This window comes from Anoplopoma fimbria, chromosome 17 (assembly GCF_027596085.1).
Source record: "Anoplopoma fimbria isolate UVic2021 breed Golden Eagle Sablefish chromosome 17, Afim_UVic_2022, whole genome shotgun sequence".
NCBI classification, from domain to species: domain Eukaryota; kingdom Metazoa; phylum Chordata; class Actinopteri; order Perciformes; family Anoplopomatidae; genus Anoplopoma; species Anoplopoma fimbria.
In genome coordinates this window covers 5,944,202-5,955,276 of record NC_072465.1, presented here as the reverse complement: position 1 = coordinate 5,955,276, position 11,075 = coordinate 5,944,202, and the positions used below count along the sequence as shown (strand labels likewise).

The 11,075-nt window shown below is 41.6% G+C and overlaps 1 protein-coding gene across 1 annotated transcript; it reads right to left on the bottom strand.

The window, feature by feature from the left end:
• Nucleotides 1-370: 370 nt before the first annotated feature.
• LOC129105999 (bone morphogenetic protein 7-like) lies at nucleotides 371-9,380 on the bottom strand. Its single transcript, XM_054617290.1, has 7 exons — nucleotides 8,972-9,380; nucleotides 4,662-4,851; nucleotides 1,573-1,721; nucleotides 994-1,200; nucleotides 806-879; nucleotides 610-720; nucleotides 371-520 (listed from the first exon to the last, which is right to left on the bottom strand). Exons 1-7 carry the CDS (start codon nucleotides 9,378-9,380, stop codon nucleotides 371-373), a joined length of 1,290 nt encoding a protein of 429 aa, XP_054473265.1.
• Between the last annotated feature and the right edge of the window lie 1,695 nt (nucleotides 9,381-11,075).

The window sequence follows — 11,075 nt, the reverse complement described above, 5'->3', positions numbered from 1 at the left end:
CAGACAGAAATGGGTTGAACATTACAGAAAATAATAACCTTTTAATTTCATGTTTCCAGCACTGTTTGGTTTGAGTCTCTGAATTAACTCCACATTGCTTGGTGTCCTTGCAGTGCACTTTTTCTAGTCGAACTCAAGAGAAAGCAAAAGAAATCCCTTTGTTCAACTTTTCTATGTTACTAATACTGCATTAGAGGCTCAGCTGCTGCTCATAAAAAAAGAATGCCAGTTTAATTTAAAGCTCATTCTGTGGCAGGCGCTCCCTGGTGACCAGCCAGTCAATCATCTCTTGTCCCTGGTTCCTTCACTTCTGTCTTTCTTAAGCATTCCCCACAAAATTGCAGAATTCACAGGGGGGAGTTTCGACGGGTCAGTGGCAGCCACATGCTCTGACCACCATGTTGCGATACTTCTTGAGAATGACGTTGGAGCTGTCGTCAAAGTAGAGCACTGAGATGCCGTGGAGCTGCGTTGGGGCACAGCAGGGCTTGGGCACCGTGTCCGGGTTGATGAAGTGCACCTGTGGTAAAAAGAAGCAGAAATTAATCATAACAGGAAGTGGCGGTTGGAGGGACCGTGCCTGTTATAAGGGGGCTGTTTGGGACTTACCAGAGTTTGCACAATGGCGTGATTGGTGGCATTCATGTAGGAGTTGAGAGGGAAGGCGCATTCTCCCTCGCAGTAGTACGCTGCATAGCCCTCTGGTGCTATGATCCAGTCCTGTAAAACCACGGTAAAATGTCACTTAATTGTCACTTTTGTTCATGAAAGTATATTAAAATGAGATTAAAAATTTTAATTATACCTGCCATCCTAAATCTCTAAAGCTGACATACAGCTCATGCTTTTTACATCCTTCTTTGGAGAGTCCAAGGTTATCTGAAATTTGAGTACACACAAGTATCAAAGTACAAAAAGTATCAAAGGCCAGTTGACCAGTCACTTAAACCATGACTAGAGTCAATGATGGTGAGATTTGAAGGGTGCGGGTACCTGTTGCAGCCTCCACTGCCTTGAGTGCATCATGGACAGTCCTCTGGGGTTTGGAACGGTTTGACTGGCGCCCCTTTTGGCCGTGGGCAGAGCGGATGCTGCGGAAGCGCACCTCATTGGCTTTGAAGAAGGCAACCACGAAAGGCTGCTTGTCCTGAGGTCCACTGCCCGTCACCAGCCCCGCCTGTCTGGGGTTCCTCCTCTGACCTACAAAGGGACACCGGGTGAACAAAACTATTGAGAGACTAAACCAAACACTGAAGATGACAATAAAAAGAATGACGTCTCTACTAAACAATCTGAGATCTGAAATCTAAACAATTTTATTCATCTGAACGACCAACTTGTACTCTATAACAAGCCCCTGCAGACAATTATTCAATATGAATAATATTGAATACCTATGTTGAATACACTTCCTGTAAGTCGCTTTGGATAAAAGCGTCTGCTAAATGACTGTAATGTAATGTAATGTAATATGTGTTGGTCCTTTTCCCCACAGGATTAAAAAGCATTAAATGTTCACTCCAGACAGTTGATGCTGTTCCCCATGTGAGTTAATGTATTGCAGTGACTCACTGTGACTGTCCTCCAGGACCAGGTGCAGGCCGAGGTTCTGCTCAGGGTTGACCAGCCAGAGGTTACTGGTGTCGGTCAGGTCAAAGACCAGCCAGCCCTCCTCTGCAGCCCACACGTCTCGCTGATACAGCAGCAGGAGCTCCACTTCACTGAGGAGAGGAAGGTACGTAATTCAATTCAAGGCATTTCAAGGTTGAGAGCATCAATGAGTATCAAAAACACAGGTTTTCAATTGAGTATCCTTATTTTGCTGCAGATATAATAATTTAGAAATTTATTTTTAAGTTTCTGCAAATGAATGTTCATTCCTGAAATTAATGGAAAGCAATGGCTGTCTGGGATGTATGAAAACAATCTAAAAGTGTATGGTATGCATAGGAAAAATGTATGTCTATAATGCAAGTTGCATCAAATTTAGTTTATAATAGGCTAAAAAATAAAAAACTACCCGTGTGGTCCCGTTATTGTGAGAAAGTATTTGGACAACTTGTTTTATGTTGTTTGGCAAATTATGCCAGCACATTGGGTTAAAAATGAAACAATGATTTTGAGGTTAAAGTGATAATTTTCAGCCTTGTGTTTGAAGGTGTATGCATCCATATTCTGGGAACAGTGCAGGAATTTAACCCTCTTTCAATATATTCCCCCAATTCTAGGACAATACAGCAGGAAAATAATATATAAAGAGGTTTTATGGCAAAAAAGTGGAATATTGTTGTTAAGCCAAGTCACACACCTGAAGTCAGTCCAACTTGACTTGTGCAATCGCATGTGCACAGATTGTAAAGCCCTCTGAGGCAAATTTGTAATTTGTGATTCGGGGCTATACAAAATAAACTGAATTGAATTGAATTGAACTGAGAATGCGTTTCATTTGCTCACAAATAAAATAATGAATATTTTTATTGAATTGATGTATGTGGGCTGCAAACCGACCAAATATAAAACATTATAGCCTTGATTAAGGTTAGGTTGTCCAAATACACTGTGTCACCTAAAACTGTACAATTCTTTTTTTAAATGGGGGCATTCCAACTTTGTTTATCAGATGTGGATGCAAACAACTTCATTTTAAATCTGAGCGACAACTAAACCTAATAGTCATTGTTTTAATTTAAATCTGATATGGGCTGAAGCACAGAGCTAACACAACAGAAAATGTATTACTGTCCTTAACATTTCTGACTGGATATTTTTCCTAATAAATTGATTCATCCAAAGTTCTTGAAATAATAAAATAAATCAATACATTTGAAATATTTTTAATGCAAAATAAAGAAGATTGGTCTTGTCATGTCAGCCTCAAAACGATGTTTATAAGTCCCCGTCATAAAGCATCATGTGAATCAAGTATCCACCTACAACCAACAGCCATTATCAAAGCAGCACTTTCTTAACATCCCATGAGAAATCTCCTATTCTGATACATGGCGTCTTAAGGGCAGATTTCACAGACAATGGCTGTGTTTGCAGACTGAGTTTCAGACCCTCAGGCAGACGTCTGCCTTTAGTCCTGCTGGCTGCTCGTCTGTGTGGAGTGGGCTTTGTTAGTCTGTGAATGACGATGGTGTTGCCTTCAACACTGTCGTCAGCCCCGCTGTCACCGGTGAAGGACTTTAAATCTAGTGCGCCAGCACATGATAACTTTTGCTGAGAGAGTTTATAGTGTGGGTGGTACGGCTTTGATTTGTGAGTAAGAACGAAATGTGTGGGGTCTAGTTATTCTACAGTCGGATAACTTGTGGTATTGTAATCCAATTTCAGCAGAACAGAGTACACAGTACAGAGGCTGGCAGGCTGACCCAACAGAGCTTCAGACAGACAGACAGACAGACAGACAGACACATGGAGGAATGACCACCTGTGTAAGAGAAGGAGAGTGGATGTCTCGAGGGATGAGAATATTACTCGTTTGGAGCTGCGTGTTATAAATGCATGTCTCCTGGGGACTGTCCCGTTCTGACTATGTGAGCGTAAACTCGCTCTGGGGAGAATAATTGTGTTTCTGTAATTGACACTAATGTCTGTGTAAACAGCTTCAGTGCTGACACTAACATCAGCAGAACTAACCTGTGGGGAAATGTAGACAGACACGGCCAAAGCAGACAGATGAGGGCGCATACAGCAGCCTGACAACCAGCCAGAACAGGGAAACACACAGTAGCATGAGGTACTTGATTAAACTCAACCACACCACCGTGTCACCAGCATAAGAGGATAATCATGTGTACCAATGAAACAAGCTGTGATGACTTCATTTGAAAAATGCTTTAAAGGGTCAGTTCACCCAAATAAAATAATGGAGAAAAAAACAGGCAGGTTTGGCTTAATAAAATTTGAGATAGCTGTCTGTGAGGTATTTGCTCCATTACAATGGAGGAGAATGGAATTGCATTGGTGGTGCTCACAGTACTGAAAGTTACATTTAAAATATTCACCAGCAGCTTGTCTTAGGATCTGGTTTCTACTGTAGAAATAGTTACTTTGTGACCTGTTGACAGTGGGATTGGGGGATTATCCGGTAACAGGCACACTATTTGTTAAAAGTCAAATTTTTTCCCATGGATAGCAATAGACACTTTGGTTCAGACTAAAATATCTAAAAAAAACTGTTGGATGGATTGCCATACATTTTTTTGCATAGACAGACAGAGATGATGAATCCTAATGACTCGAGCGACCTCCAGTAGGGGGAAACAGAGACAACTAAAGGTAAGTGAGGAATAAAACATAAGTAATAGTAATAGTACTGCGCTTAAGTACAAAATTGGGGTACTTGTACTGTTTTCTTCACACTTCATATTATCAATAAATATTAAAAATTACCCTGGTACCCACTTTTGGTACTTTAAGTATATTTTGATGTCAATACTATTGTACTTTTACTTGCATAATGTTTTAAATGCAGGACTTTTACTTGTAACAGAGTAAAGTGCCTTATCGACTGCTTAGTGCCTTATCGACTGCTTAAATGTGTAAAACCACTAGGAAGATTGAGCTTATACATATGACAAAGGATAAAATAAATCAAGGGTAAGCAGCTGTAACTTGTGAAATTCCTGTTAAATGTTGTAAAAAATCATCCATACCTGTTTGTGGGCTCCTGCAGGACCTGGTATACACTGACTCTGAATGTCTCGTTCTCATAGCGATCCTGGATGAAATCTTTATAAATCCTGAACTCTGCTGCTGTGACAACTTCACCCTCAGGAATATGGGAAAGGTCGAACCGAAATTCTCTTCTTTGTTGCTGGAGCAAAAGATCCTGATCCTGATCAACTGTCGGGAAGAGAACAAAAGAAGATGGAATAGAGGTGATGAATCAACATTTGATTGATGTGCTTTATGAAATTGCTCCATTTATAATGCAGGAGAGAATGATACCATTATGAGAAGTGATTTACTGTTGTCCGCATCAGCTAACATAAACACACACACAGTGAAATAATACTTCTGTATGGGAAAGTTTGTACATCTAAGGGAAAGGCAAACCACTGTGAGTACAATCAGATGGCGAGTCGGTGGTTCCATATCTGTCAAAACTATCGCCAAATCAAACGTTGCTCTGATGTGTGTCACTCTGCCCACATCTCGGAAGCACCGGGTCAGAAATAGGAAAAATCCTTCTGTGAAGCGATTGATCTAAACATCACTTAAGTCTGCCATACGTGCCAATATATGTGGGGAAGAATAAAAAACACTCAGGGCTCAGTTTGGCTCCCTGTTTAAATTGCACACATGTGCTGACCACAAGAAAAGGCCCGTTAAGGCACTGCCCGGAAAACCGCAGCTGCCAGTGTGCTTTTACAAACGCACTCACATAAAGTATAGAAAGACTCACAAACTCATGTGTGACTTAGCTACCAGAGGCTGTACCACCCACACCTCCCTGATCATTTTGCCATGTTTCACTGTGCATGTGAGCGTGGAGGATAAAGTAAAGCAGCAGTCGCCGATGGCACTGTGGGGTTTCCGACCCGCCCTGAGCCAGCTGAAGCTCTCCAACTCTCAGACTTTCCAGAGGAACGGTGGTCAGAAAGACCCCAAAAGCTTCCTGAAGCTTTCCAGTGTCGTGTTTTTACAGCGTCAGTGTTTGTCCTTGGAAAGAGCAGTGGAGGTCTCTGGTGAAGGTGTGCAGAGCAGAGCAGCGATTAGTCACCTTAAACACATCCTGCCCACTGGCATACACCATGACATCATCATGACATCAGCCTGCACTCCAACCGATGGTCCACTATTGTTTCAGTGCACTGACAACCAAACACACAGCACCTTCAAAACTAGAAACAGAACTTTTTTTTTTTTCACAAGAGAGCACACACACACACTGACTCACAGTCTTCTAAAAAGATTTCTAATGACACAAAAACACACACAAGCTGTTGATCGTTAAAAGCAGTGCATTCTGAGCCCTGCTAGTCATTTGTTTGACCGCAATTAAATGCTGGAAGGGAACGAGGGGTGTTTTTATGAAAGCAATAATTGCTTGTAAGGACTTGGTGTGTTTATGTTAGGGACCATTAGCTGCAGAGATCAGACCTCAGATATGCAAACTTCCCTCTGGGAGGCATTTCAACACTTCAGTTTACTCCTGACACTGCGGGGCCACACAGCCATGAAGCTATCATTAACCTATTGTAACTTCATGGTAAATGTTTTTTTTAACACATCATCATGGGTGGTTTAAAGATGTATCGCCATGTCTGCACAAAAATAAAACTCCAAAAATGACAAAAAAATATAACCTTTGTGGATAATAATACACTTCAGGCATTATTTATGTCATTCTATGCATCAGTCAACCTCAGACTCTAATTTTCAACCGATTGTTAGTTTTAAACTTTTTTCGCCCTTTCAAATCCATGAATGTCTGCATGCGCTGACATGTTTGACAATATTACTTAAGCTGTTTCCTTGCAGTTTATTAAACCCCCCAATAGGCTTTCGCTGAACAATTTCTCACGTATGCATACATTTTTCCAACAGAATGTAGCACAATGTCTGCTTATTGATGACAAACCAAGTCTACTGAACTGAGTATTTATGCACAAGGTTTAAAAGACAGAGGTGGCCTCTCAGCATCTCGTCTCAGAGGAATTCTTTTGCACACAATGTCTAAATAATGAGACGGTTAATGCGATTTTCTGGTTGGGCATAAGAAATTCTTAGAATGATCTCCTTAGGCTTCCTACAGATCAGCTTAACAGGACAAACACATTTTCTTCCCGCTTGTTCTCAAAAACACAATACGCCTTCTGTTCTCCAGCGACACAGTCGTTCCTCCAGCTGTTAGTAGCATTTTGTACCCTTTCTATTCGCATGAAAGCCGGTGACATTTCTGGTCATTAGGCCTTTTCCCATGAACTGCAGGTGTGTTGCGGTCAATGCAAAAAAACAAAAAACATACTGAACGCATGCGTACACGGTTGATATGACGAGCACAAACAGCAACAACTGATAAAATTGAGGGTTAAGTCAGTCCTCTGCACTACATTTAAAGTATTTTTTTTTTTTTTTAAATAAATGTACCGCAAATGTGCAGTACAATAGCAGCTGACTTGTGTAATGTTGCATGACAATGAGACGAATGCTTCCTGCTGGTGTTTCTGAAGTATGACCTGTGGTTTGGCATTCATACTGAATGTAAACACATGCAGCCATGTATGTGTATCAGCATGTGTGCACTGATGTAATATATTGTTTGCATGTGTAGACTCCTTAATATGACAACACAATCTCTTAAATACAGTCTAACAAATCATTAGGGAGGGGTTGAACCTTTCACTTTAACATTTCTTAATCATTTCCCTCTACCATAATTAATTTCATTCTGACAGATGTTATTCTGTGCATTGTCCACCTGCAGGATATACCTGGGTGCACTCAGAGAAGGGGCTGGGGAGCTCTACAGCAGCTCTCCCTCACACTAGAAGTTGTGGTCTTTGGAAGGGAAATACCATAATCCAGTTCAGTCTTGAAGCGATCATCCAGGGACCACCGAGATAGAGCCACCGCAGCACTTTGTGGGAGCCCCAGCTAAAAACTCTGCCAATCATCAGCACAGGAGGAGGCCGTGGTGGGCTTGAGAGAGAAATAATGCACGCTCATTGTGTCCGTTTTTTTCCTCCTTCCTCTTTATAATCAACCTTGTCAGATGTGGAACCACAGAAGACTACTAGGAGTTTTCAGAAACAATGTTTCTAGATCTCATTAGCTAAAGACCTTCTTCTTTTTTTTTCACAGCATCCATATGTTTTGTATTTACTTCGCATTTATAGGCAGAAAAAAACAAATCTAAATGGCTCTTCATTTTAAGGACTTCAGTTCAATCTCAATGGCATGCAAACAGACAGAAAGGGTTAAAGGTTTCTTGGAGCCGTATCTCAGATGAAAAAACTTAATCTATTCAGGTCGACCTATAACCCCCCTCCTGAGGTCGAAGGGGGGCATAAAGAAGACACAGGTTGGGTTTTGGGTGTAACCACAACCGGATAAGAGCCACAGGCACCATGCCGTCTGCTCCTTCACCATAGTGATATCAGAGCCCCCTTAGGATCTCCAAGGGAAACAAAGGAAGGATTTGCCTTTAATAAATTCAGTTATGTCTGAGTGAGCCCAAACTCCCACCTGTGACCCATGTTACTTGTGACCTCCAAACAAACACACAAACTGAAAAACATCAACGCAGGAATGCAGGGCACACAACACAAGCACCTGCATCAGGGAATACTACAGCAATAACCTGTGTTTAGATGCAGTTTGTGTCTTGATCTAACTTGACTTTCACTCCCTAGAGGTTTAGAAATGCCTGTCCAATTCCTGGTCATGCAAAAGAAAGCAATGCTTAAGCCTCCCCCTTAAAGCTTTGAAGGGATTCTGGGGAAATGTGATACAGGCATGTTGTCATAACATTTACAGCTCGGAATGCATAATGCCTGATCTCAACTGAAGAAAGTGACCTAAAAGCCACAATGTCAGAAACACTGTCTCAGAAACACTGTCTCACACACACACTCACACACACACACACACACACACACACACACACACACACACACACACACACACACACACACACACACACACACTTAACCAATGCACTCTGTGGTGGCTGAATACCTGACAACAAAATGGAAAATAATTTAAAATCTTGAAAAACTTGAACCCCTGGACAAAAGAATAAGTAGTCAATGATTTTGGACATTTAGGATAGATGAATAGTCCCATAGGTTTATAATAATCAAAGAAACATTTCATGAAAACATTATCACAGTAAACAAAGGCTCCGTAGTAATACAAAGTCTACACAATTAAATACATAAATGCAAATATACAATTTTATGTTTACATTTTTAAAATAAGACACTTTTCATATTAATAAGGCAGATTGTAAACTTACCGAGATTGACAAAACTCATCACCGTGTCTGCGTCATCAAGGAAGCGGCTGTCCTGTGGGGTCACTATGGGGGAGACCTGGGTCGGTAAAACGGGCTTGTAGTAGGAGTGTCCGGGCAGCTCCTCTGCGTCTGTAGAGATGGTGTTGTAGAGGTCCAGCATGAACATCGGGGCAGCGTTGTGTTTGGTGTGGACGAGCGGCCGCGGACGATGCGGTAGCCCCAGGATGGAGAGGATCTCCCGCTGCAGCTCCCTGCGCTCTTGGTTCCGCAGCCGCCGCTGGATGAAGCTGGAGCGCACCTCGTTGTCCACTGAGAAGTTGGAGAAGGAGACCTGGGTGGCCAACACGCAGTAACTCCACCACTGGAGGATTGTCATCATCGCCAGGGTGCTTGACACAATTTCACCCATGTTTTTACTCAGGATGAGAGACACAGTTCCTCTACTCGTGTCAGGAGTTGACTATCCTCTATCAACTCAGAATAGCATTCACTCATCAGCTGTTGTTGCTTGATCGTGTGCTCCTCTTGATGTGAATTTGGGAATGGATTTGATCGAGGCGCTGTGTCAGGGGAGGGGCAGGAGGGGTTTAGAGTGGGATAAACCAATACTGGAAAGATTGGGAGAGTTTGTGGGGGTGAGTCAATGAGGGAGAATAGTCCAGTGCCCTATCATGAAGTGCCCTTCTCTATCTTGGTAATAAGATAGGGTGTCGACCTTTCAAACCAAAGTGTCCCATCACTGCGTCCTTTGTTTGGCTACTGGTGAGAGTGGACTTCTTTTTTTTTGTCTTATAAGCAGTAGACCTGGCAGCCATGAATCAAATTATTTTAAAAATCCCTTTCTCCATATTTTTTTTATTTATTGGCAAAGTAACTCAACGCTGTGAACATGGAAAAACTCCAACACTAAGTAGGAAAAAAAAGCTTCATGATCAGTCCAAAGGTAAAGAGGTAAAAATCCTTTAATCCCTCCTTCAACTCAGGCACCTTTGAACTCAAACAATAAACTCGGGCCCACCCTAATTGTTGAGGGGTTTGGGTGATCAGCAGTACAGGCACATGATGGGACATGCCAATAGCCCCAATGAATTACTTCAACTATGTGTAAAGCACTCTGTGACTCCTTTAATAGAGAGTTAATGGGGGTGGGGGTTGGCAATGAATGACAAAGCAAGAATCGTACACTGAATACAGATGTGTGCTTTACTGAGCTGTGAGGACAACGGTGACTGGATCAGAAACGTAAAATTGGAAGTTAATGTGTCATAAAGCCACAGAATGAAGGGGCCTTTCACTAACCCACAAACAAACTAAAATCACACAACCAAATTTCCACTAGCACCATACAACAGTCCCTTGAGAGGTTTTATTTTTTTCCCAGCGAAGGTCCCTTTTTGGCTCATCCCTACACACTCTTTTAACGACAAGAACCCTCCCTTTCCACTAAACACACCTTTAAAAATTACTAGTAAACATTTAAGACTGTAAAATGCTGTTTTTTTTGAAGGGCTGCTTACAGGTCCTCTAATTGACAGTCTATCCAGCCACATCATAATCCCAGATCCCACGCATTACAACTGGCAAAGTCTGAATTTGAATATAAAAAGAAAACAGGCTTCGTTATTACCCGTGATGGATAGTACACACGTACAAAGTATTATTATATAATTAAGTAAAATCTTGAGGTCTTCTACTTGAGTATTTCCATTTGATGCTACTTCTAGTTCACTATATTTCAGTTGGCTATATTGTACATTTCACTCCACTAATCACCTGGCCACTGTTACAAATAATATTCATTGTATGTACAATCATTCTTCACTGTAGTCCTGTGTATTTCTTTGAATATTGTGTATATATATTGTGTATTGTGTGTTGAAAATTGTGATTCTGATTGTGGTTGGCACTCCACTAGTATTGTACACATAGACATACACATAGACATATTTAACTTCTATAAATGTGCATTTGTGTGGCAGGCAGATGAGGTGCACAGTGAATGGAGTGTTGTGGGTCGGGGTAGGGTTATGGTTGGCAACGATGGTAACCTATTCTTCCTTTTTTCCCACCTGATCTAGGATAAACTAGCTTCCAAAAACTCAGC

What these genes read in the sequence shown, in the direction of transcription:
- LOC129105999 (XM_054617290.1), bottom strand. Translation starts at nt 9,380, where the DNA reads ATGGGTGAAATTGTGTCAAGCACCCTGGCGATGATGACAATCCTCCAG. An exon ending in CTGCAGGAGCCCACAAACAG is followed by an intron (nt 1,722 to 4,661) that starts GTATGGATGATT and finishes TCCTCTCCTCAG; the next exon opens with TGAAGTGGAGCTCCTGCTGC. An exon ending in GGTCCTGGAGGACAGTCACA is followed by an intron (nt 1,201 to 1,572) that starts GTGAGTCACTGC and finishes GTCCCTTTGTAG; the next exon opens with GTCAGAGGAGGAACCCCAGA.